Source organism: Arvicanthis niloticus, chromosome 8, assembly GCF_011762505.2.
Source record: "Arvicanthis niloticus isolate mArvNil1 chromosome 8, mArvNil1.pat.X, whole genome shotgun sequence".
Classification (NCBI taxonomy): Eukaryota; Metazoa; Chordata; class Mammalia; order Rodentia; family Muridae; genus Arvicanthis; species Arvicanthis niloticus.
In genome coordinates, this window is record NC_047665.1 from 47,087,727 (window position 1) to 47,115,187 (window position 27,461).

At 39.3% G+C, this 27,461-nt stretch overlaps 1 protein-coding gene across 2 annotated transcripts in view; it reads right to left on the reverse strand.

Moving 5' to 3' along the window:
- The window catches only part of B3galnt2 (beta-1,3-N-acetylgalactosaminyltransferase 2), a 41,491-nt gene that overhangs the window by 10,115 nt on the left and 3,915 nt on the right, over positions 1-27,461 (reverse strand). For both annotated transcript variants that reach the window (XR_004607465.2, XM_034509990.2), the window contains exons 2-5: positions 20,495-20,642; positions 15,375-15,475; positions 9,426-9,622; positions 6,248-6,343 (exon numbers count right to left, since the gene is read on the reverse strand). Coding sequence is in view for 1 of the 2 variants with exons in the window: in XM_034509990.2 (XP_034365881.1) it covers positions 6,248-6,343; positions 9,426-9,622; positions 15,375-15,475; positions 20,495-20,642 (542 nt within the window). In the remaining variant the exon portion in view is untranslated. The remainder of the gene's footprint in view (positions 1-6,247; positions 6,344-9,425; positions 9,623-15,374; positions 15,476-20,494; positions 20,643-27,461) is intronic.

Consider the following 27,461-nt stretch of genomic DNA (forward strand, 5'->3'; position numbering starts at 1 on the left):
GTATCTAAAACATACTCACAACAGAGCCATGGGTTTACAGATACTGCCTGGGTCATGGTAGTGTATCTAAAACATACAACAGAGCCATGGTGTTTACAGATACTGCCTGGGTCATGGTAGTGTATCTAAAACATACAACAGAGCCATGGGTTTACAGATACTGCCTGGGTCATGGTAGTGTATCTAAAACATACCCACAACAGAGCCATGGTGTTACAGATACTGCCTGGGTCATGGTAGTGTATCTAAAACATACTCACAACAGAGCCATGGTGTTACAGATACTGCCTGGGTCATGGTAGTGTATCTAAAACATACCCACAACAGAGCCATGGGTTTACAGATACTGCCTGGGTCATGGTAGTATATCTAAAACATACCCACAACAGAGCCATGGGTTTACAGATACTGCCTGGGTCATGGTAGTGTATCTAAAACATACCCACAACAGAGCCATGGTGTTTACAGATACTGCCTGGCTGTTCTGCTGGGTCAATTTCCAAATGTCGCTACAACTGTTCGAGCTGTTCTTTCTAATGTGGGTGTAACATGCCACTTAGCTGAGGTGTGATTTACAGCTGTTGTCTGCTGACAGACACTTGATAGAAATTAAATGGCTCCGGTAACAGAAATGTTTTGGTATAAATGTTTCTTTTCCCCAATAATTTATTTAAAATAAATTCTCAGAGGTGAAATTACTGGGGAAAGGTATGTTTATGCATTTATTTTGGTTTATATTGAAATTGCCTTTGAATAGTTATTTTTATTACTTTATAAGGTCAATAGCAAAAAATGAGAATGCCAACTTCATTGGATTCTCTCCTCTATAAAACTTAGGAAAAAGTAAAAGGTGCAAGTTAATGTGATAGCTCTTTACTAAGTGACACTTGCCAAGCCTCGGCTCATACACTGAACATTAGAAATGAAAACAGAATAGCTCTTATCTTTAAATACTACCAACATTTGGCTATAGACTCACTAATGAAAAAAAATGTATTTTGGATAAAATTGAGGCAGATATTGTTTAGACAGAACTTCAGATTACCACAAAAGCAGACAAGTCTTAAAGTAGTTAAGGAAAGAAAAGTGGGAATCAACAACACAACACCTTCAGAATCATAAGCATTTCACAGGCTATAATACCAGGCTGAGGAGAGGAAAGGTTTAAGGTAGACCAGATGCTTCTCTGTGCACCATGGAGCTAGAAGTGGGGAAGACTGGAGGTGTCAGCCGAGTAGTCAAGGCTGGTAGGAGAGAAGAACCAGCTGTGTGCTAAGACCAAACAACACAGGCTCCCAGGGAACAGCCTAGAGGTCGAACTATAATTGCTCTTCTACATAAGACATCACGTTCCAATGACTGAGAACAGCTTAAGAGTGAAGTTTAAGAAGTGACCTTGATACTCTCCAATAAGCTGCCACTGGCAACCACACAAAATCTAAGTGGCAATGTAACAATATGAAGGAGAAAAAGATTCTGTTATAAAGTGCCTGGTTACATCCTCCTAGATGAAACATCACTTCAAAATTCTTAATTTTCTATTGCTATGATCAAATGCAATGCCCAAACCAAGTGCTATTCCAAGTCATGTTTTTTCATACACCCAATCTCCTGGCAAGTCTTTTGCCCTTTTTTATGCTGTACTTTCTTCTCTATCACCAGTAAAATGTGAAAGACGCAAAAACACCTTGGGATTAATTAGAATGGATAGGACTTAGGTCTAGGATCTGAACCAACCAGACCCCCCCCCCCCCCAGAGCTCCCAGGGACTAAACCACCAAAGAGTACACATGGAGGAACCCATGACTCCATGCATATGTAGCAGAGGATGGCCTTGTCAGGCATCAATGGGAGAAGAGGCCCTTGGTTCTGTGAGTAATAGATGCCCCAGTGTAGGGGAATTTGGGGGGAGGAAGAAGGAGGAGAGGGGATGGGAGGAGATGGGATAGGGAGCTTGGGGGGGGTGGGACTTGGAAAAGGAATAACATTTGAAATGTAAATAAAGAAAATATCCAATTAAAATAAAAAATTAAAAAAAGGGGAAATTAAAAAAGAAGAAGACAACAAATCCTGTGATTCTGGTTTAGGTGGTTTAAGAAAATCTTAGACCCAAGCCTGAAAGCACAGGCAATGAAAATGGATGAGAGGAAGACAACAGACCACTTGAATGCCCAGTATCAGCTCGCACATCTGGAGCTCTCCAGGGACATCTGGGCAGGAATGAATGAAATGCCCTAAGTATGCAGAATAAAGTAAAGCAGGTGGCCAAGAGTCAAAACACTTGTATGGAGCCATACCAAAGGACAGGTATCTGTGAAAACTTTACCTTAAGCCTACAGAGAAAGTATGGAAACAGAATACATCATTCTCTGGTGCAATGATGTTCTCTAAAGCTGTATGAGGTAGGGCTGCAGCAAGCACTCTCCCTTTCCCCATCCAAATCACAGCTGACCGCTATACCTCACACACACCCTTCTATTTTCTATTATAGGTTTCATAAAACCAGAAAACTTATAATCCAAACAATCACTGGCAACTCTGTTTGAAGATCATAAAACTACTGACTTGGAAAAAAAAATCATGGTTATAGGCTGGGAAAATGAATTACAAATTATCTCACAAAATAGTAAAGGTTACTATATGAGCCCTTCCACATGGTAATTATTTTATCTATTACTTCTAATTTCTCATCCATAACAACATAGGAGCTAAAGCATAAGAGCAATAACAACTGCGTGTGGACTAGAGAAGTGACTCAAGACTCACTTTTCAAAACAAAGAAAGCATAAGTGTCCATCAAACTAACAGTCATGTGCCTAGTGATTCAGCTGCATGACAAGTCTGCTTTCCTCTAAAACAGCTTTAGATTTCAAGTGCTTATTAAGTAAAATATACAATTAGAGAAACAACTACTTTAAACACAGTAGTTTTCACTTAAACTTGTGGCTCTTGCAGAGGTTACTGTTCAGTGGGCAGGCCACAGGATGAACACTTTACAAAAGAACACAATGTGACAAGCTGTACTGACATGCTACTCCAGCCATCTGTTGTACAAGTGTAACTTGACAGTAATGACATAAGATCATCTACTTCTCCTCACAGATGCATTACACCATGGGTGACTCTCACTTCTCTGGTAAGACACAATCACCATGTCCATTAGGTTCTATTAGGTTTGATGTAGAAAAAACAAAACAAAAAAACAAACAAAAAAATCAAACCATGTAGACAAGACAGATTTCAACAAAGAAAGAGCTACACATGGTATGAATTTAATGAGGTCTTGAGGTTTATTATTTTTTTATAAAGCTGATATACATCTATTATAGCCTTTTAGAAAATATAAAATATGAAAAATCATCCCACATTCTCCCACAGATCCATTATTAAACAACTCTACTTTTTCAGTATTTTTCAAAAGTAATGAATTATCTAGTATATTTACCTTAAAGTTTAAAAAGGAAGTAAGGCTTTAGGGATGCCAGTTTCAAAAGTTCCTTCCAGGCCAGGTACTCAAGCCTGCAGAGGCAGGCAGAACTTGAGATGGGAGAACTTGTCTTGTCTACACTATAGGTTCCCGGGCTGCTACTGCTATACAGTGAGACCCTGTCTCAAAACAACAAAGACAACCAAAAACTTCCAAGTATGGACAGCTGAAGTGGCTTCTGTGGGAGGGAGAATCAGTGATCTCCTCAAGGGTGAGGCCATGGCAGGCTTTGTATCAGGGGAACATGCTCTGGAGTATACAGACTATACAGATTGGAGCCTCTTATTTAGAAAATTTTAAAAGGGGGACTTAAATTTGGGTGATAAGACGATAAGGGTGGATCCTGAATGAGTCTGTGGGAGGGATGAATATAATCAAAATAAACTAAGTAAATTCTCAAAGAGTCTCTCGAGCTATTTTTGGTTGTGAGACACAAGGGAGACAGCAGTGCTCATTTGCTCGCTGGTGTAGACAGGACTTCTGTTACATTTCTTTTTAAATCAATTATTCAAAAAAACTTAATTCTTTGACAAAACAACAAACAAATCAACAAAGATCCTCCAACTATTGGCACTCCTGCTCCCTAACTAAATTTTATTTTTAAAAACTACAAACCTACAAAAATATTAGCGTGTGAATGCGGAGGCTCCCCAGTGGCCAGCACTTCCATAGCTCTGCCTCCCCACACACGTTTGTTGTCCACGTCCTGCACAGAGGAATGCAGACACACGATGACACAGCACTCCTCAAGAGCAGCACAACTTTGAGGGAAAGGAATGCCTTTTTAAAAAAAGATTTATTTATTTATTTCATGTATGTGAGTACACTGCCACTATCTTCAGACGCACCAGAAGGCATTGGATCCCATTACAGATGGTTGTGAGCCACCATGTGGTTGCTGGGAATTGAACTCAGGACCTCTGGAAAAGCAGTCAGTTCTTAACCGCTGAACCATCTCTCCAGCCCAAGTAATGCTTTTTACAAACCAATAAAATGTTTCTATGGGTGACTCAAAGTAGGGGGCAGACTATAAACCTGTGATTAACTGAAAGCATTAAAACCCGCTTTCCTCATTTGGCCCTACTCCTAGATACTCCTCCCTCAAGAAGCTTCTCAATCTCAACCCTGGTCACTTTGGAACCCACAGTCCAATGTTACAGCCAGTCTCAGACATTGTTAAGTGTCCTCTATCTGGCAAGGGGAACTTTGCTCTTTATACAGACAATGATGGTGGCAGCACATTTTAAGTGGTCGACATGTATAAAACCACAAGTCCCACAAAGCCCTCAGTGCAGCAACTCTACCTCATAAGAGACACAGCCTTGGAGAGCAAGTACCTTCCACCAAGATTCCTTTGATACAGAATTACATATTGGCCGGGCGGTGGTGGCGCACACCTTTACAATCCCAGCACTTGGGAGGCAGAGGCAGATGGATTTCTGAGTTCGAGGCCAGCCTGGTCTACAGAGTGAGTTCCAGGACAGCCAGGGCTACACAGAGAAACCCTGTCTCGAAAAACCAAAAAAGAATTACATATTGTCTTAGTTGGGGTTACTATTGCTATGATGAAACACCATGAGCAAAGCAAAGCAAGTTGAGGAGGAAAGGGTTTATTTGGCTTACACTTCCACAGCACTGTTCAGCATCAAATGTAGTCAGGACAGGAACTCAAACAGGACAGGAACATGAAAGCAGTTGCTGATGCAGAGACCATGAAGGGGTGCTCTTACTAGCTCGCTCCTCACAGCTTGCTCACCCTATTTTTTACTGACCACCCATGGTACCCACAATGGACTGAGATCTCCATCACTAAGGAAATACCCACACACTTGCCTACAGCCCTTACAGACACATTTTCTGAATTAAGGCTCCCTCTTCTGTGACAACTCTAGCTTCTGTCAAACTGTCATAAAACTAACCAGGACACACAATGTTGTTTTAACTGCTTGTGATGGCAAAGGTAAATAACCTGTGACTCTGCTGTTGCCCTAATAGGAATAATGCCATAAAACTAGCCTTTACTGGGGAAGTGTTAATGGCCTAGTTTTCAGATCACTCAGCTTTGAGTCAACATAACAATCAAGATAGTTCTCAAGGACCCACACAGCTGCCCAGGCCCCTAACCCCTACTACTAAGTTCAGAAGAGGATTCTATGAACAGGTGGGCTCGGAACTACACTGGGCAAACCCTCAGGATGCCACTAGGGAACCTGACAAGCCAAAATGGTTTCCAGCATGTAAAATCTAAGAATGTTGCAGAGCATCTCAGAGGTGACAAGAAAGTTTTCAAACATCATCCACAAGTTTTCATTGTTATTAAGGTTTTATTTAACTTGAAAATACTGCCTATTATCCTATCTTGGTTTTTTCCCATTTTGTTTCGGCTGTCCTAGAACTTTCTCTGTAGACCAGACTTACCTCTAACTCACAAGATCTGTGTGCCTCCAGAGTACTAGGAGGAAATGTGTGCAACATCACACCCAACATGTTTTGTTTAAATTCTTTAGATAAGTAAAACATCTAACTTACCCAAATGATCTATTGTCCATTAAGACCTAATACTACCCTTTGTCACTAAGACAGTCACAGAGTTCTCAAGCAAACCATGGAAACAGGCAGTACAGGCTCTGAAATTGTTGCTGTAACTGCAAAATTTAGTGCAGGCTTTGGTGGTACCGCTGCTTCCATACTATAGAGCCGATGTGGCGCCACAAAGCACACATACCTACAAAACTACCCTGGCCTTCACTGTAGCCATACCTCTGGTAAGATGAATTGTTCCACAGGCTTATACCATAGCTTGTTCACTTGTATGCCACAGCTTGGAGGACTAAATCGGGCGATGAAAAGGGCCTCCTGCAAGGTGGGTAGGGAGAAGAGAAAACAAAGACAAGTATTTCCTGTTATACACTGTATATGCAGCTGACCCTCAGGTGCTCTGCAGCTTTTCAGCAAACCCACAATGCTGCTGGTCTGCTCACCGTGGTTTCAACAACTTTCATGTTTAAAATCGTTTATTTTCTTAAATCTATTTTATGTTACAAGTGTTTTAACCACTAAGCCATCTCTCCAGCCCCTTTTAGATTTTTCTAGTGCTATTTCCATAGTCATTAAAAGTGCTATATTGTTTGTTTTACAGCTCTAGGGAGTAGAGCTCCTAGCCAGCCCCTTATGTCCTAGATAAGCACTGTGTTACCACAGGAAGCCACACAGACCTCTTTTGACATAGTGTCTTGCTAAGTTGCTAAGAATATATTTGATTCTCCAGTCTCAGCTTCCTAAGCAGCTGGGATTGCAAAACAGACATTTAATCTTTTATTAACACTGCTAACATCATTAGCAATTTTATTATTTTTTAAGACAAAAATTTAATTATGTAGCTTGGGTTATCCTTACACTTGTAATCTTCAAGCTCAGCTTCCTTAGTGCTGGGACTTTAGGTATATACGACCATCCCTGGATGAAAACAAAGACAACCCAGGAATGCCACAGAAGAGCCAGAGGATAAGGAAGAATGCTGTCCAACACTGTCCTCTGGACATGACATGTTTATTGCACACAAACTTACTACAGTGACTACCAACACAAGACCTGCACAAGATCAAGCCAGTTAGTAATTTTAGCATGAGAGAGGGATGAGCTGGTAGGTCCCCACCATTAGCTGTGGAGCAACTGACAGTTGGCTTTGGAGGAGGGAGACTTACTTTTCTTTTGAAGTATGACTACTGGTAGGTACCCCAGTGGATGACCCCAAGCCCATGTTTACATATACAGAACTAACTGAATCAGTGTGGATGGATAAGTGGATACATATATACATACATACATACATACATACATACATACATACATACATACACACACATACATGACGAGGTAGGGAGGGAAGAAGGGTGGTCCAAGCTATATAGTCCTGGTTGACCTGGAATTAACTTTATTGATTACACTGGCCTTGAACCTGTAGAAACTCTCCTACCTCAGCCTCTTGAACATTGGAATTACAGTCCTGTGTTTGACCATGTCTGACTTCAGCAAAATTTAAACAAACCAACCAACCAGCCAACAAAAACTGAAAAGAAGCTTCTAGTAATACAAACCAATTCTATAGATAACAATGAACTCTGGAAAAACATAAAAAGGATCTTCGCTAGATATGAGGCTACCTACCTGTAGTCCAGCACTTGGGGCTAAGACAGGAAGGAGGTTTTCAAGTTTAAGGACAGCTGGTATGCCTTATCTCAAAAACAAAACAAAACAAAACAAAACAAAACAAACAAACAAAAACCAAAGAGACTCCCCCATCTTAAAGAACAAAAACAAACCAGTAAACAAGAACAAGAAAATCTGGAGGAGGCTGAAATTCCAATACAGGCAAAGCCTGGAACAGAATCAAATAGCAGAAAAAGGGAGACGGGGTCTACTCCATCTTCCCCTTAGTGCTTTTTGTTGAAGGTACAACTCTATATCAACTTTAAACAAACAAACACACACAGAGGATGCAGGTGGAATACAAACATCAGATGCAAGGAAAACTCAAGTAAAGGTTGACATACACAGGTAGGGGAAGGCAAAGGGAGGCGAAGAGGGTGAGGAACGGTGAGCTTTAAATTCTTCATATAAATAGCCCTGATCTGAGGCTGACCCATGTAACATGCAGCAGAAGCAGAACCCACACAGCCCAACTAAGAGCAAAAAGAGCCAAGTAGGATTTCAGCTGTTGTCCACTGCAAACAGTCTAGAGTCTCCTCCAGCCAACTTAACTGCTTGCCACAGCAAAACAAACAAACAAAAGGCAGCTGATACTCTTTAAGGGATGTGATGAAAGATCCTATAATATATCATTCACAGTATCTGGACTACTAGTTACTAGGCATAAAAAGATAACCTACATCAACGGAAAATAACTGACCCAGTTACTTAACAGTGAGAGGCTAGGATCCATATCTTATGGAAGATAATATATGTTGGTATTCATCTTTCAAGCTTTGGTGACCTCACTTAACATAATGTTCTCTAGGTCTGTTTCATCCATTTTTCTGCAATTTCATTTTTCTTTATCACTGAGTAAAATTCTATTGTATGAATGTATCTCCATTTTCATGATCCATCTGTACCCTGCTATGTAAAAACAGTAGTGATAACACAAATGTGAGAATATTCCTGCAGAAGGCTGTTGAGTCCTCTGTGTATATGCACAGGAGTGGCATAGCTGGATTTGTATGTGATTTGGTCACATAGGTTTCTACAGTGACTGCATTAACGATGGATAAGGGCTCCTCTTCCATTATATACTTGTCAGAATTTTTTTTGTTATTTTTGATACTGATCATTCTAACCAGGCTGCAGTGAAACTTTGATTGATCTGATGGCTAGAGAAGTTGAACATTTTTATTTTTCCTTTTGAGAACTGTTCAACCACTGGCCATTCATTGACTGGTAGTTCTTGAGGCTGTTTCTTATGTTGGGATTCTATTCAGAAATTTGTTGCCTGTACCTATGTCTTGAACTGTTTTCCCAGAGTGGTTTACAGTTTTAAATTAAGGTTTCTGATCCAGTTTGAACTGATCTTTTATGCAAGGTAAAAAGATATGTATGGATCTAATTTTATTCTTCTACAGGTTGCTATACAATTTTGCCAGCACCAGTTTTATCTTTTCTCTAGCTCATGCTTCTGACACCTTCATTAATGAAGCTATAAAGAATTTATATTGGGAATTTCTAGTCCAGTCCAACTGGGTTTTTTTGGTACATATAACTCATGTATCTATAATAATCTCTCCCCAAACCAGCAGTGCAATGCAACATACTATAACTTCAACTAATACAGGAAGAAAGGTGGAAGTCACACAACCACAGATAGTGGTTTAGTCTTTCAATCTATTGGAGCCACAAAGGAAAGTTGTTTTGAAAGAAAAATTCCGTCCATGCCAGTACACACCTCTTGCTCTGTCTGATACAACTTGACTGTGATGTTCCTTTGAAAACCAATGTCACTGGCATCGTAGAACACTCCAAGACTGGTAATCACGATTGGGTAGAGAACTCTGAAGCTCACGCTGACAACTCGGTCTTCAGACAGTCTAGATGAGGAGGCATCTTCAGGAAAGCTGAATGCCTCAATTTCTTGATTCAAAACTAAACAAACAATGAGAATAGGGTTTATATAACCAAATTAATAAAATTCAGACTTCTGCACACACACGTGCAAACACACACACATCCCATTGGTGAATATTAAATATAGGTCAACTGCAAGACAATGGGAGGACTGGATAAAGGTAATAAAAACAGTGTAGTAAAAAAGTTTAGGAATTTGATCTTGGTGTGCAAATCCAAAAATGCTACCTCTTATTAAGCAATTAAGTTTATGGTATGAAAGGAAAGCACTACAGTATAAAAGTAACTGAAATCACTTCAAACAACACTGAAAAGCTTGCTGTAAAATATTTATGGCAAGTAAGTAAATCAGATTTTGATCACCTACTATATCACTGCCCATTACATCTATATATTAACTACTTCACTGTGTGGGGAGGAGCATTATATCACTTGCCAGTTAAGACACTGGAACCCTAAAGGACACTAACTAATCCCAAAGGACTGCAGACTCAGGAATCAGACTTGGGTTTAATGACTTACAAGTCAGTGCTCTTTTTACTGGTTCATTAGCTCCCTGGACTGTCTTTTCTTTTTCTCCAGTACTGGGAACTGAGCCTGGACTTTATCCATGTTAAGTAAGAACTCTACCACAGAGCTATACCCACAGTCAATAGTTTCTTCCAAGTAAACTTTTCTAATTACTACAATGAACCAGGATAGATTAGCTGATACAGACAATACCCAAAACGTACCAGTACTTGTTTGAGAAATATAAAACCTAATTTAAAGGCAACATTCTCTGTAGTTTTTAGAATTATAGTTTCAAACTCTGCTGATGACCCAACCAGTTAAACAAATGTGTACACACACATTTACTTATAAGTAAATGTGGAGACTGTAGCCGTTCTATACATTTGTATCAGGATTGTGAGTCCAGTTCAGTGGGGGTAGCAACACATATTTAGTACACAAAAGGCTCCGGGTTTGATTTCTACCAGAGAAGCTCTCATCAAAACCCCCTGGATGGGGGCTGGAGAGATGGCTCAGTGGTTAAGAGCACTGACTGCTCTTCCACAGGTCCTGAGTTCAATTCCCAGCAACCACATGGTGGCTCACAACCATCTGTAATGGGATCTGATGCCCTCTTCTGGTATATCTGACATACCAGTGTACTCACATACATACAACAAATAAAATCTTAAAAAAACAACAAAACAAAACAAAACAAACCCCTGAATTACCAAGCGTTGGTAATGTATGCTTTTAATCCCTGTGCTTGAGAGGCAGAGGCAGAGGCAGGTGGATCTCTGAGTTCAAGGCCAGCCTGGTCTACAGAGCAAGTTCTAGGACAGCCAGGACTACACAGAGAAACTTTGTCTTAGGAAGAAAACAAAAAGAGAGAGAGAGAACCACTGGATCCCTCACCTCAAAAGAACACAATTACACACAAAATTCTTCATTGTCAAAATTTACCAAGTTTACTGGTATCTTAAGAAAGACAGCCCTGCTTTACAACAGAGACTCTAGAGATGGCTCAGAAGTTGAGTGCTGGCTGCTCTTCCAGAAATCACCCTGAGTTGAATTTCCAGCAAACACATGGTTGCTCCCAACCATCTATAATGAGATCTGGTGTCCTCTTTTCGTCCCCAGGGATACATGCAAATGGAATACTGCATACACAATCAATCAATCTATCTATATCTATATCCATATATTCAGGAGACAAAAGGCATCTATCCAAAGTAGAAGTATATATATTAAAAACAGCAGGTCAAGTTATTCCTAAGCTCTATTTTACCTTAAAAAATGTGGCTTAAGCTCAAGCTGCCTATAGCAGGAAATCATATTGCTTGGATAGCAGCTATTAATGAAAACTTCTAGACATGCAGCGCATGATTAATGTTCATCATGACCTTTAGACACTGGAGTGACCCAAATGCTCGGGAGTTAATAAGATATACTTACATTAAACACTGCACTTTAAGAACTATTCATGTATTAAATGATCAAAGTTTTCTATTACTGGAACATCCACTCCTCTTTTAGTAATAGCACTTAAGATGGTAAGTTCCAGATAACAAGTGCTGGGGAGGGGACCAGCCTGCACACTGGCAGGCAGGCACAGCCAGTAAGCTATACCTCCAGCCCTGTTTAGGTTGCTGTATGTAGTTGTTTGGCTTTGATTTAGTTTTCAACTCTCTAACTTTCTGGAAGCTACTGCATTAGCAACAATATAACATCTGATAAGGTTTATGATCCTTTTGCTCTCTACATACAAGGTAATGGAACCTGTCCTCAGAAGAACACATTTATATATAAAATTCTGTCTATAATCCTCTGCCTTATAACAGACTAGAATATATGCTCAATTTATTTAAAAAGTGAGCTGGATGCAGTGAAGACACAGCATCAGAGGCTTATCAATTTGCTCCTCCCCCGCCCCTCTTCTAATAGCTCAATGCCCATAATCAGCTTGAAGAAGTTAATCAAGAGTCGTTGCCCCTATTCCATGGGCTTGGGGACTGAGGTGGTTAATATTGGGCTGTCTTTCTAGGGAAAAGTAGTGGTTTTGTTGGAACAGGGATGATTAGCTAAGATTTATTGCATAGCCATAACCTATTCGTAGAAATATGTATAATTGTTATTAAGATGAAGTTATAATTTCTTAAATGGTACAAAATTTACTTTGAGTTCAAATTTAAAGCTTTCATTGGTACAAGCTTCTTTCTGATATAAAAGTGAGATGAATATTGATACTCTCATAGGCATTGTGCCTGTATAACACATTTAGGAATACAAGGCGTAGACCCAGTCCTTCTTTAACTTTCTTTAACTGATTTGAGATGGTTAGCCTGTGAGTTAAGGGCCTATAACGAATTCATGGCTTGGAGTTTAATGTTAGGGTGTTTTCTATATTTTATTTAGAAATAGCTGAGAGGAGTTAACAGAAAACAGTCCAGATTGCCTTACATGGATATTTGGTTTTCAAAACATCAGAAGTCTAAAGAATTAATGTTAAAAACATTTCTGTATTAATGTTCATTTTGACTAGAGACCTGTCTGCTCCCGACAGCTTCCTGTCTTGGATTCTAAGAAGAAACTGAGCATCTTTGGAGTTACTCCAGTTGTGGTGAGACAGCCACTAGGCAAGAATTGCCTCTTTTCATCTACAGACAAATTACTGTCCAGAAAATGACACACTTGCAGAATAGTCGACTGATTATATCTGCCTAGACAGAGTAATCAGCCCTTAATAGTTCTGCATCACTAGGTCTGTCAGATGATCCTGGGCCAGAAGGCTGAAGATCAGATGCTCTAACGTTTTGTAGTATAGGGACTGTCCAGGTGTTCAGTGGTCTCTATAAATTGGCTAAGTTTTAGAAGCTATGCTTGGTGCTTCCCATAATTTCAGTTAACTCAGTCATTCTAGATTTCTGACAGGGTTGAAAAATGTCCTGGCTATTTACTTTGAGAGAAAAGATTTGAGAAGATGGTTTTCAGCTGACTTCCATTCTAAAGCCAAGAAAAAAAGCCAGGTTCAGAACTAAATCTTTAGTTAGGAGAGATGACAGAGGTTCTGGTTAGTCAACAAAATGATGGACTGGGTATTAGGTCTATCTTGCACCTTACTGACACAAATTGGTATAGTTATGCTCTAATTGTATTTTGAGAGAAAAGTTTTATTTTAACAGGAAGGGTGATATGTAGGAGGAGCTAAGGTGGGAGGAGTAAGGAGAAGAAGAGGAAGAGTAAGGAGAGGAGGAGGAGCTAGGTGATGAGAGAGAGAGAGAGAAAGAGAGAGAGAGAGAGAAACATGAAGGTGGATGTTTGTGTGTCTCTGCCAGTCAAAGATAGTTGATATATCTAGGTTGTGTATTAGGTTACACTTCTGATTGATATTGAGCATTATCAAACTTATAAAGCCTTTGATTAACATTAAAAAAATTGTATAAAAGCAAAAAGGAGAAGGGAGCATGGGATAGGGGTTTTCTAGGGAGGGGATATGGGGAAAGGGGATGGCATCTGAAATATAAATAAAATATCCAATAAAAAAAATTAAGAAAAAAGTGATCTGGAATATCACCTATGAAAAAGTCAGGCCCTTAAATAAAGTATCTATGCAGTCCCAGGACCTACAAGTCTCCATGGAATAGGTACTTTTTTTTTTTTTTTTTTTTTTTTAAATAGCATGTAACTCTGTAGCTCAGGCTGACCTGGAACTCATCACATAACCAGGTTGATCTCAAACATGTGGCAAGCCTGCCTTTGCCTCCCAGGGGCTGCAATGGTAGGCATTTACAGTTACTGACCCTATTCCTTGCTCCAGATGATGAAATACAAAATCAGGCACAGCTAGAATGTGGCAGAGCTGGTTTTATCAACCTTCTAAAAGGGAGATATTCGTAACTATGAAGCCCTGACAAACTTTAAAATACCAGAATCCAGGCCCAGTATACTGAACAGAGATTTGGAAAACCTCCTTTAGGATTGCAGCTGAACATGACTGGAATACTACTTCAATGGAGACCTCATTAGCATCAGCCTATGCATCCTCAACCACAGTCTCACACACTTAATTCTAAGGAAAATCATTATTTGTTTTTTGAAACAGTTTTCTCTGGGTAGCCCTGGCTGCCCTCAAACTCACAAAGATCCACCTTCCTCTGCCTCCCAAGTGCTAGGATTAAAGGTGTGAGACACCACTGACTAGCAATAAAATATTTTTGAACATTTCAAACCTGTTTCTTTTGCAGAATCTTAGTCAATAGTTCATGACTTTTAACTTTTTAAGTTGATTAATTAATTAATTAATGCAGAAGTGATCTTCCCACTTCAGGTTTTTTATTGCTGGCATTCCTGGTTTTTAGCAATAATTCAAAATCAATGTCAACTCACAATATGCGTATTATGGCTATTATAAATTAACTGGTAAAATCACCAGTTTTCCAAAAGTTCAAAATTCAGCAGTCTGTAAGTGTAATGGCTATTCCTGGTTGTCAGCTTGACTATATGTGGAATGAACTACAATTCAGAATTGGAAGGCTCACCTGTGATCCAGATCTTGAGGCTGGGAGACACAAGTTTGTGACCTGGATCTTGCCAAGGAGATCTTGAGGCATAGTGGTCATGAAAAGCTTAGGCCCAAGCAAGCCAGTATACACCTTTAATCCCAAGAGACTAAGGCAAAGAGATCTCTGAGTTCAAGGTCAGCCTGGGACAAAACAAGTCCCAGATCCAAGTGTGATGGTACACACCTTTAATCTGGGCCACAGCTTCTGTTGGAGACCTACATAGGAACACTAGAAGAAGGAAGATTCCTTCTTCTTCACCTGCTTGCATTTAACAGCACATCTATTAGAATCTGTTTCTATAGAATGCCAGGTGAAACAACTACCCTTGTGGGACTGAGCAACTGCTAGACCCTTGGACTTCCCATTCACAGCTAAACATTGGTTGGGGAGTTGGACTACAGACTGTACGTCATCCTAACAAAGCCCCTTACTATACAGAGACTATCCATAAGTTTTATGACTCTAGAGAACCCTGACTAATCCAATGAGTAATCTAATTCTTCACATGCACTGAGTCTTCCTGAAGAACATCCCTGAAAATCTGTGTCAGTAAATTATCTCAGAGACTCCCTGAGTGACTAGTAAGTCTGTCAGAAAGGCTGGAACATAAATTTTGATGACAAATATTTTGTTGGTTAAAAATAGACTCTCCCATAAAATCTAGCTCCTTTTATTTGACAATGAACTTATGAATAGTAACCTAGTGGACAACGCACCTGGATTGGTGATGTTGAGCAGTCGGCAGGAATAAGGGTCCTCCCTGTCTTCCACAGGCACTTCACAGCCACGGGCACCTATTATGAACTTCACAAGCACACTGAGAGATGGGTTGGCATTAGAGTCAGTAATAGATCTTCACCTTCACCCACTTCCTCATGCTCATCAGACCTTTGAGGCACTAGCATTTATGAGGGCTGGTATCAGAATGGGGGGACATGCAAGACAAGGCCTGCTAACTTTTCAATGACTTTATGCGAGCTCTCTTCTGTAATACTAAAGCAAGTGTGAATGCTGGCCTGGCTACCAGCAAATGCTCATCTTAGATAACAGCAGATTCACAGTAACATCAACTTCTCAGAAACTGCATTTAGAATTTTCCTTTTCCCTCACCAGACCAGTGTTTCTGTAGGAGGCGGTCCCTACCATTCTCAAACCTTGTGTTACTGGTTACCTTGTGATCTGTTACCCAGGTTCCCTGTTGCCCTTCATCTCTCCTTGGTCTGCTCATCCTTCTCACTCTCTATCCTCTGGCAAGACTTATTTATTCCTAAGGCTGTGACTGGTCCAAGAATGATTCTTAAACTTGAACATCTAGTGTAGACTCAGCTTCTAAGTAATCAATCCTCCAGTTCTTTGTCTTTGTCATTTAGATTACCACAGGGAGCTGAGTTCTGAAGTGCAAGCCTAAGAGAGCCAGGTGTCAAATTTTCAGGAATTTTGTGAATGGTTAAGTACAGTCTTTATTAATTTACAGAAACAATTAAATATATTTAAAACAAGGAAACACTCAAGTTCTTCACTTTCTGGGTTTCTTATTAAGCTTATTTACACTTTTTATCTATTTGATGGAATAGTCATAATGTATCTTTTTATAATTCTGCACCCAATTACATCATAGTAGTTGCTTGAAATTGGCCTTTGTGAAATATTTAAACCATAAAAATTGATAAGCAATATGGCCTCAATTTCTTGTGTCACTGTTCGACTGAAAGTATAAGAAAATGTTATTAGTGCAGATTAATATAATAGATTTCCAGCCTTTACTTTCTGAATAGTACTAAAAAAAAAAAAAATACGTTTTCAATGTCCATAAACTATTAGATGATCCAACAAAGTCACTGACTTCACTAAGAATAAAGTACTGACAAGATATATCTTAGCAGAAAAAATTTTTGAACATTTACTATTTTTATGTGTATGGGTATTTTGCCTGCATGAACATCTGTGTGCCACATACAATGTAGTTCCCATGGAAGTCAGAAGAGGGAAGTGGGTCCCCTGGGACTGGAATTACAGACAGTTATGAATTGCCATGAGGGTGCTTAGAATTGAGCCTGAGTTCTCTAGAAGAGCAAGTAGGTGCTCGCTGAGCTCTCTCCAGCGTTAAGTCTTATTCTTTAGCTTAAAATATTTACTTCATAAAAAAAAAAATATTTACTTCAGAGCTATATGCCTTTGGTGATTCCAGCCATAAATTTATTACAAATCTAATATTCTGGCAAAACAGAAGCATTCTATGAAAATCAACTGGTCAAATAGAATTTACTAATTTTACAGAGTACTGCACATTATTAACTATCAATTATGTGCTATAAGTCTTTATATCAATAAAATTGTGATAAACCTAAGTACATAAGAATACACTTTTTTTTCCAGGGAGCCATTCAATGAACATGTACAGAGTACACAGAAGCCTGAGGTACCTGAGCTCAAACACCCTCAGCTGAGCTTTTCTCTCTTCTCATCACACTGAGCACGTTGACTGAGGCTTTCACAACTCTCAAGTCAGACACCTCCTGTTTCCTCTACAGATTCTGATGAGTCACCACTAAGTAGTCACATTCCTAAGCAGTTCTTGTCTGAACAAGACTGCTTCTACACACCTGCTTGCCATGAGCTACAGAGGTCACTGCTGACCTCTCACAGCCACAGACAGGCCTTTCCTCCTTTCCTTTCCCCACTTTTATAGTCTCCTCTCATTTTCTGCTTTCCTAGGCTTTGCCTCTGCTCCCACATTCACCTCCCACAACCCTAGGTTACACGTGACTGATGTTTTTCAAGTACTTCAGGCTATTTTAAGAGACTGATTTTATCATCTTTTGTCTGCCTGTGTGTGTATGTATGCATGTGTGCCTGTGTGCACAATGCCTCTGTGTTTGTGCGTGTGTATTTGTGTGTGTATGTGTGCCTGTGTGCACATTGCCTATGTGTGTGCCCACAAAGGTCAGAAAAGGGAGTTGATTTCCTAGAGCTGGAATTCCAAAAGGTTGCAAGACACCAAACAAAGGTGTGGGGAATTAGAACTCAGGTTTCTCTGGAAGAGCAGCAAGTATTTTTAACTGTTGAAGCAGCTCTCCAGCCTATTCCAGGCTATTTTACATGTATCTCCATGGTACCCCATACAGCACTATCAACCTATCTATAGGAACTAAACTTCAAGGCCCCTAGACCCCAGTTGCACCTTTGTGTTCTAACACACTCAATGCACCACCTGCTTAGGATACATTAAAGTGACAAACTACAGCCTATTACAGAGGTTTGGATTCAAACACAGTCCTCATAATATAAATAACACTGTTTGACTCCTTTGGTAAAACATAAGCTATCAAAGAATTCCACAACCACAGAATGCACTGTCTTTTAATACTGGCCAGCTAGGCAGAACATCTTATGTAGACAACCAGGATCTGTAATAAAGGTATAGACAAACATGAGTGACTATGCTAACTAAATGATATATACTCATCTTTTTTCTTTATTTTTCTTTCTTTTTTTTTTTAAGCTATCTTAATATCCTTACTAAATTCATATAACTACTATGCCTAGAAAGTTACTCCTGGTCTTGAATCTGTTTTTATATAGAGAATCCATTATTTTCAGAAAACAAACCACAAGCTTACTTCATTTAAGTAACTGCTTCAAAGGCAAATGAATTACTGGTATAAATTATACTTATTATTTTTAGTTCTGGGGCATTCACTCAATTGTTGTTGAATATCTATTTTATTCTTGGCCAAGCTAGGTTATAGATACTGGGGCTCTACCAGGAGAATAAAATCAAAGGGCCTATATCTCCTTCTGGGGAGTGATGAGTAACTTATAAGTGTATTACACATAAAGTCAAGCAGAGGAAGACAGTGATGGAGAAGTGGAGTGCTATTTAATCCAAGACTGCCAGCTAGGGGAGACTCTACCAGTGACTTGAAGGAATGCTACCATAAAGACATTTAGTGAAAGAGTGGTCAAAGCAAGAGCAAAGGCTCTGAAGCAGAAGCTTGTGTAGTGTACTGGAGGTGGGAAAAGAAGGGCTGGGGGAATGGGAAAGATGATATCATATGTTTTTCTCACATGCAGAACCCAGACTTTGTGTGTGTGTGTGTGTGTTGTGAAAACAGAAGGGTAGACTTTTTAAAGGGAGGGACTCATAGGAAGGATGGAATGGTGAGAATAAGTATGAGCAAAGTACAAAGAAAACTTAAAAATGTTATAATAATAAAAAGCACCATTATTTTGGATGCATTTTAAAAAAATCAATCCTAGGAGTATATGGGAAACACAGTGAAGTGATTATATAGAAGAAAATGTAGACTGATTGAATAACTACAGTAATTTGGAATTTCTATTATATTTATTTAGAGACAAACATCATGTAGCCTAGACTGGCCTCAAACTCACTATACAGCTGAGGAAGACCTTAAACTCCTGTCTATGCCTGATAGGATTTTATTCTAAGATCAGAAAAGACAATGGATATAGGCAAGTGTGTACATGTGTGAGTTCAAGCACACATACACACACATGCACACACATCAACAGAGAGTTATGAATAAAAGTTAACAAAATTTGACTAATCTTAAGAGGACCATTCTGGTATGGCAGCTATTTGGAAAACCGAATATGGAATATGTCTAGATAAAAGCAAGCAATCCATATAGAAGATCTTCTGCAATAATCCAGATGACAAGTGAAGGCAGTGTAGACAGTGAGAGAAGTCTGACTCGGGGTGTGACCTACAAGCTGCACCAACAAAATGTGAGTAGTTGGTGTGGGAAGTGAAAGCAAGGAAAAGATAACACCATGATTTTGGTCTGAGTAGTTGCTGGCTTGTTCTGATTGTGCATGACAGGAAAGACAATAGGCACTCAAGTTCTGGAGGTGGTTCTGAGGCCCTTCCTTGCTAGGTTATAAGATTTTTTATTGCAATCATGTACTAAGGGAACCTATCAGGAAGAGGAATGGAAGCTGCCAAGAGGAAGACAGGAAATCTATAAATGTTCACTATTAGTGACAAGAAAATTCCCAACTGCAATTTACCTCAATAGCCAATCAAGAAAATAACAGTTTAACCCCAAGAAGATGTTCTCTGGTATAGCCCTGGTATCTTGCCACCACAGGTAGTTCAGTCCTATGCCTTTCTCTCCAGCTCCTCACTGTAGCCTTAAGAGATTCTCATGCTGAGAAGGAACTCGGCCCCTTAGTACACGATTGCAATAATAAATCGTATTACCACGAAAGAAAAGGCCTCAGAACCACCTCCAGAGCTTGAGTTCCAGTAGCCGTTCCTGTCATGCCCAGTAAGAATTCGCCATCAACTGCTCAGAGCAAAAGTACTGTTATCTTGGTTTTCCTTGTTTCCCATGCTACCCACTCTGATCCAAGCATTTCTGACCAGGCACTGGGCTGTCTACTATTAGCAAGAGAGGCACTGCACAACCCAGCTCTGGGAGGATGGTTACAAGAATACAGCATGCCAGGAACACTATACTAAAAGCTGAAAAAAAAATTATTGAAAATACTCTTTAAGTCCCTTAAAAAAAAAGACTTTTATTTTAGATATGAGTGTTTGAACTAGATATATGTCTGTACACCACATGTGTGCAGTGCCCTCAGATGCCAGAAAGGACGTAAGATCCCCTGGAACTAGAATTATAGAACAGTTGTGAGCCATCATGTGGGTGCTGAGAATTGAACCTAGGTCCTCTGGAAGACAGCCAAATATTCTTAATCACCACCCCAAGCTATCTATCCAGCCCCAATATCTGACTATTTAAAACTAAGGGGCTTTCGTTCTTTTTTAATTCTTGAACCAGGTAAGGGAATAATTCAGAAAACCCACCGTTGACTTAATGTAGGATGTTGCAGCAAATCCTTCAGCCAGGTATTCCTTATCACATTTCGAAGTTCGTGGTTATTTCGAGCTGATAACACACCAACTACCACGTCATAGTGACTAAATTTCCACTGAGGAAATAAGGCTGATTGATCTATAAATAAGTAACATAAATTGCAAGTCAGTCATAACATCTCAACTACAGTAAACTCAGCATATTTTATAAAATGTTTATTACAAATAAAATACACTTATGCTTGTAAAATGTACAAATAGAAACAAAATTTTAAATTTCATTTGAAAAATTTAAAAACCCATAAACTCAGCATCCAGTAATATATACAACTAACATATTGGTATACAAGCTTTTGGTATCTCACATATATGTATGTATCTATGCCAGCATAAGAAAGATTTCCAAAACAAGTGTTTTGTTACAAGAATCAGCTGTAAAAGACGAGATGGCATAAATCACAAAAATAGGCAGTAAGAAATCAGGTAGGCCGCAGTTGGAACCCTGGATCCTTTATGTATTTACTGTGAGACTTCTTGGGTGGTGGTGTAGTTGCGTTTTGAGACAGGGTGCTAACATGTAGTCCAGACTGGCGTTCCATACCTACAAAGGTGAAGAAGACTAGCTCTCAACTTCCAAGCCTACTGTTTCCACCACCTCAGTACTGGGATAACAGGATGTACAGCTATACCTGGCTGACTGTAAGTTACTTAATCTCTTGCGTTTCAGTTCTCCTTAAATATAAAATGACTACAGAATTTCTCATAAATGTAAGAATTAAGTGAGGTAATGCATATAAAGGTCCTAGTTTAGGACTAGTAGTACAACAGTGATACAAGTTTGGGGAAGAAAAGGACCTCCATGTTAGATACGATCTCCTCTTCTCTTCTCTTCTCTTCTCTTCTCTTCTCTTCTCTTCTCTTTTCTCTCTCTCTCTGTCTCACATTCTAGTCAGCTAAAACTTTTTTACTACAAACCAAATTTTCTAAAGAATGAATCAGAAGTAACATTTTAGTAAGAATTTAAAAAGTCCTGTAACAAGTCCTGTCATATATACCTTACCTTTCACAATTATACTTTCTAATGGAGAGGATTCTATTTTAGTTTAAGAAATCTATTCTTATTCTTAGAAATCAGACAGAAGAGGGGCTATGCCTTTCTTTTTATTGCTAGCTTTTAAGCTTAAGAGCTACAAGCTTATATAGAACTCCAATAAGGATTCCACTTTTATCTTTCTACAGTGGTGGGAACTGACTCAAAATGTTTCCAAAAGTAAATGGAGGGCCAAGGAGCTTCACCATAATAAATGCAATGTTTTTATATGGTGTATGCTCTCGGTATTCAGTCTAAAATGCAACAGAAACATGTTGATGCCTTCTCAAAGAACCAATTAAAATAATTAGGAGACAGATTTTCTTTTACTATAAAATAATATAAAAGATATTAAATTATAACAATGTTAATACTGTTAAGAATTTTCATATAACTAACTTTATTTTCCACAAAATAGATTATAGTCAATGTACTTGAAAAAAGGCATTTCAATTCTAAAGAGATATTTGTATTGCTCTATCACAAATCTTGTACCAAAATGAGTTCTATAAATATAGAATTTATCTTCAACATAAATCTGCATGCTCATGGATTAAGATTGTCCATCATCCTTGAATGCCTGATATTAATACAGTAAGCATTACATACAGGCTATCTTTTCTTTTGATGTGCTGGGGACCTGTGCATGCTATGCTAGGACTTCTACTGACCTACATCCCCAGCACTAAAATATGATTTAATGTTCATCACCACGACACACAGAGATTTACTAAACAAATGAGAAGACAATACAGAGAATTCAGTACTTTGCCTTAAATATTAAATTTTTGAAAATTCAGAGACCAGAAACACTTTTCTCAACCATATAACAATATATTAAAAGCTATAGCTATCGCTAGAACTAACTCTAAATGAGTAAGATTTGGAATATAATTGAAATTCTTGTATAAAACTGTCAATGATATTAACAGTAAGTGCACTTTAGTGACAGGATAGAAGCAATGTAATCACTACCCAGTCCCATAGCTAAAATAAGGCACTACCTCAGGTAAGCAATTTGCCTCCCATGTCTCTATTTCATAATCAAGCAAGAACTGACAGAGGAAAAAAAAAATCTTTTTGTTTGAGACAAGGTCATGGTTCTGGGCTGGTCAGAAACTCAACTTGAACTCCCCATCCTCCTGCCTCTATCTCTCAAATGCTAGACTGCATCTGTGAAATACCACACTTAGCTAATTTTTTTTTTTTTTTTTTTTTTTTGGTATTTCGAGACAGGGTTTCTCTGTGTAGCCCTGGCTGTCCTGGAACTCACTCTGTAGACCAGGCTGGCCTCGAACTCCACCTGCCTCTGCCTCCTAAGTGCTGGGATTAAAGGCATGTGCCACCACTGCCCACTAAAATTTTTAAATTCTAATTTTTTATTTCTGTTTCTGTTTCAAAGTGGTTTTTTTGTTTGTTTGTTTGTTTGTTTGTTTTGTTTTTGGATTAAAAATTAGGGGCTGGAGAGATGGCTCAGTAATTAAAAACACTGACTGCTCTTCCAGAGGCCCTGATTTCAATTCCCAGCAAGGTGGCTCACAACCAACTGTAATGTGATATAATGCCCTCTTGTGGTGTGTCTGAAGACAGCTACAGTGTACTCATATACATAAAATGAAAAATAAAAAGATTAAAGATCTATAAAAGGCCAAATGGTGGTGGCACACGCCTTTGATCTCAGCACTTGGGAGGCAGAGGTAGGAGGATCTGTGAGTGAGGCCAGCCTGGTCTACAGAGTGAGTTCCAGAATAGCCATGGCTATGCAAGAGAGATCCTGTTTCAAAAAAACAAAACTAAACTAAACCCAACCAACCAACCAACCAACAACAAAACAAAATCTGTAAAAGGCCAAAAGGCAAAAGTCACATTTAACCTGTCCTTCATTAATCTAACATCAGAAAATAAAGTTTCTAGACAAAAACAAATTTTCAGGATAATTCAAATATCCCTGAGTTCAAAATAGTATCGTATTTTCGGTATTTAATAAAAGTAGATCATTTAGAAATAGAGCACACAGCACATAATTTACCCTCTGAATGCCTCAGATTTCTTCATGAAAAAAATTCTCATTCCTATCCCTTTCTGGGCACTAAATCTAGTTTCTGTTTAAGACTGTAAGCATTTACTAGCTTCTCCATGACTCACCCATATTACTGCCAAACGAGGTCTGTGGTTTTGTTTTAAACAACTAAATTTATACAAAGATAACCACTAGCATGTGACAATCTTGAAGATTACAGCTTTTTGATTGTACTGTACACCTCTGTTTGATGTCCTTTCTCCCTGCTTCTAACTCCCATCTAAACCAACTGCTTTAATTGTTCAACTGCTTTACTTTGCAGGCATCAATCTTTTTCTTGCAAAGAATCCAGAGTGTATCTTGGCCTCCTAGAGAACTTCTATTCCCAGATACACTGCAATCAGATTTAAGAAAAACACGCCCTACCGCCCCCTCCCCCACACATGCCCATGTAATCCCATCCAATAGACTCCTCACATAAACACATAAAAGTTTCCAGTGGGTACTTTAAGGACATAGGTAGTCACTCAAGCTTGTAGTTCCTTTCACTAGTTTCACTTTATATACTCATCTCACTGTTATATGGGACAAGCATAGGAAACCTAGTTTCATTCCAGTATTTAGAAACATGAAGTGGGTGGAAGGATGGATGACCAAGACATAAACACTAAGGGACAAGTCATGAAAGAAGGCAGGCAACAACCTCAGGAGGAAAAAGCCCACTTCACTAGATACCAAGTTTGAATTAGAGCAACATTACATTAGATTTCTTCTCCATTTAAAGTGACAAATGTCTTCTTCAACGGTAAAAATCAGATGGCAGGTACTTCAAGAGAATGCTGACAATGATCTCAAGATAACAGCTCCTCTGCCGCAGTGTTGTAGGACTGTAATCTGGAAGTCTTTTACAGGGCTGGGGCCAGACCTGATGACACATCTACAATCCGAGCACTAGGGGAGGCAGAGGCAGGTGGGTCTCTATGAGTTTGAGGCCAGCCTGATTTACATAGTGAGTTCCTGGACAGCCAGAAAAAGGGCTAGGAGGAGAGGGCTGGGGAAGGGGAGGGAAGGAGGGAGGGAGGGAGGGAGGGAAGGAGGGAAGGAGGGAGGGAGGGAGGGAGGGAGGGAGGGAGAACTTATCTCAAAAAACCAAAACCAAACAAAAAGCCACACAAAACCCAGGACACACTGCAAATACATATTCAACACTTTAGGAAGGTAGGAATGTTGTTGACATTTCATTCCTCAAATGTTGTTCACCTAATTTTTTGCGGTATCACTGATCCATTTAGGCTAGGTAGCCAGGAAGTCCCAGGATCCTTCTGTCCCCACTTCCTAAGTGCTGGGATTACAATGTTCATTACCATGCCTGGCTTTGGGGGGGGAGGGGGGGATGATACTAAAGATCTAATTCAGATCCTCATGCTTATTTTAAGGCAAACATTTTACCAAATGAGTTAGCTTCCCAACCCCATAGATTTCCTTTTTAAAATTAAATGACTGAGAGGCCTCAGCTTGTGAAAATATATCAGCCTACATAATCACATACCTGAAAAAAATGTGATACATCAAGAACATTTTCAAACTACATTTTTCAAAACATGTACTATATTGAAAATAATCCAGAAGAACAGACCATGTTTCTTTTCTTTCATTTAAAAATATTTTCAACTTTTCCTCCACAGAATTTGTTTTCCTTTATGAAAGAAATATACTTAAATTATAAGGTCCTCATGGCATGTAAATAGGTAATATAGGTAGAGAATTCGTATTGTCTCAGTTTTACCCTCTTGATTCATTCATTCAAACTGAGCATTTCTTATGTCTGCTATGCTAAATGGCACAGGCCCACAGGGAACACGATCCCCACAATGACAGGAATAACTCACAACCTCAAGCAAGGCCCCAAGAGCAATGAATATTTATTTTAGTAAGTAATCTATCCCAAGAGTCTGGCAACTTGCTGGGCTTTGCAATAACCTTGGACATTAAAGGCTAAGGGAAGTTGACCTCGAAACTGATTATTTAAAATAAGCCTAAGAAGTAAAGAAACAAACAAACAAAACAACAACAAAATCCTCATATGTATGCTCTTGATGACATCCATCATAATCAGGCAGAAATCTTGAAAATGAGGAAGACATAAGAGCCCATTACAGATCTACAGTGTGCACTTGCTAGCTTCAATGAACCATACTGGCATAGACTTCAGCTATCTTCCCACTACCAATATTCACTGTGATGATATATATATATATATATATATATATATATATATATATATATATATATATATATTTATATTTGGCCCAGGGAGTAGCACTATTAAGAGGTGTAGCCCTGTTGGAATAGGTGTGTCACTGTGGGCACAGGCTTTGATACCCTAGTCCTAGCTGCCTCAAAGTCAGTATTCTGATAGCAGCCTTCAGATGAGGATGTAGAACTCTCAGCTCCTCCTGCATCATGCCTGCCTAGACGCTACCATGTTCTTGACTTGATGATAATGAACTGAACCTCTGAACCTGTAAGCCAGTCCCAATTAAATGTTGTCCTTATAAGATTTGCTTTGGTCATGTCTGTTCACAGCAGTAAAGCCCTAACTAAAGCAGGGACTGGGGTATTTCTGTATGCTTTTGTTTAGAAGAATGTGGATGTTGGGATTTGGAATGCAGTGAAATGCTTTCAATGAAAGGAATATGGAAGACTTTGTTACTGATAATGATTTGAACTGTGCAGACCTGGCCTACAAGGTTTCAATGGAGAATTTCATTATGTGGCCTAGACACTGTTTTTGTGGTATTTGGGGGAAGAATGTGGCTACTTTTTGCCCTTGTCTAAACAGTCTGCCTAAAGCTAAGCTGAAGAGTCTCAAATTAATTGCACTGACAAAGGAAGTCTCAGAAACGCCCATCATAGACTTTATTTTTCTGGTTAAGTCTCATGAAGAGCATTTTAAACAAGAGTACCAAGCTGAGAAAAGAAAACTATAAAATATATGGTTCTAGTATTAAAGGGGGACCAGGAAGTAAAATGGAGCTGAATCCTGTGTTCAAAGATATTAAATTGAATTAAGGGAGTAGTGACCTGGGCAAGATTCCACCCAGCTAAATTTAGGTCCACATATGGTAGCATAAGCCTTTAATCACAGGAGCCAAAGAAAAGTAGAACTCTGAGTTCAAGCATGGAACAGAACAAGTTCTAGGTGAAGAAAACCTTAAATCCAGGCTTGGTGGACAACACCTTTAATCCCAGTGCTTAGGAGACAGTCATGCAGATCTCTAAGTTCAGTCAGTCTAAAGGGCAGTTCCAGGACAACCAAGCTTAAGCAGTCAAAGAGTTGGAAAACAAAGCTGGTGATACTGTAATAGAACAAGGGGGCCATGTTCCAGCCCCAGCAAGCAGCAGGACTCAGGAGCTTTGGCAACATGGTTCTGGCTTTAGAATCCAGAATAGAAGGAACTGCTGGGACAATTGATACTGGTTAGCTGGAACTAAGAAATTAGTGCTGATTAAAAAGAGACCAGCATCACTGAGGTGAAATCTTCTTGGAAGTGTTTTCCGAAAGCACAAAGAAGCTATGTTCCAGAGTTAGCCAAGGTTGTACCTTGTGCTGCAGCTGTTCTTGGTAATGTGTAAGCATCACCCAGGTGGTACTGGTTTTGAAGGAATGAAGGGGTCATGAAGAGCAGCTGAGCTTGTCACTGTGAGAGGTCATGGAAGGCCATTGGTGAAGGTGCAGCCCCAGTTGCAGTTGATGGTCCAGGACTGAAGGAGTCATGCAAAGGATTTGAGGCTTGGCACCATGAAGAGAACCTATGAGAGGCTATTGGTGAAGCCTAGTTGCAGCA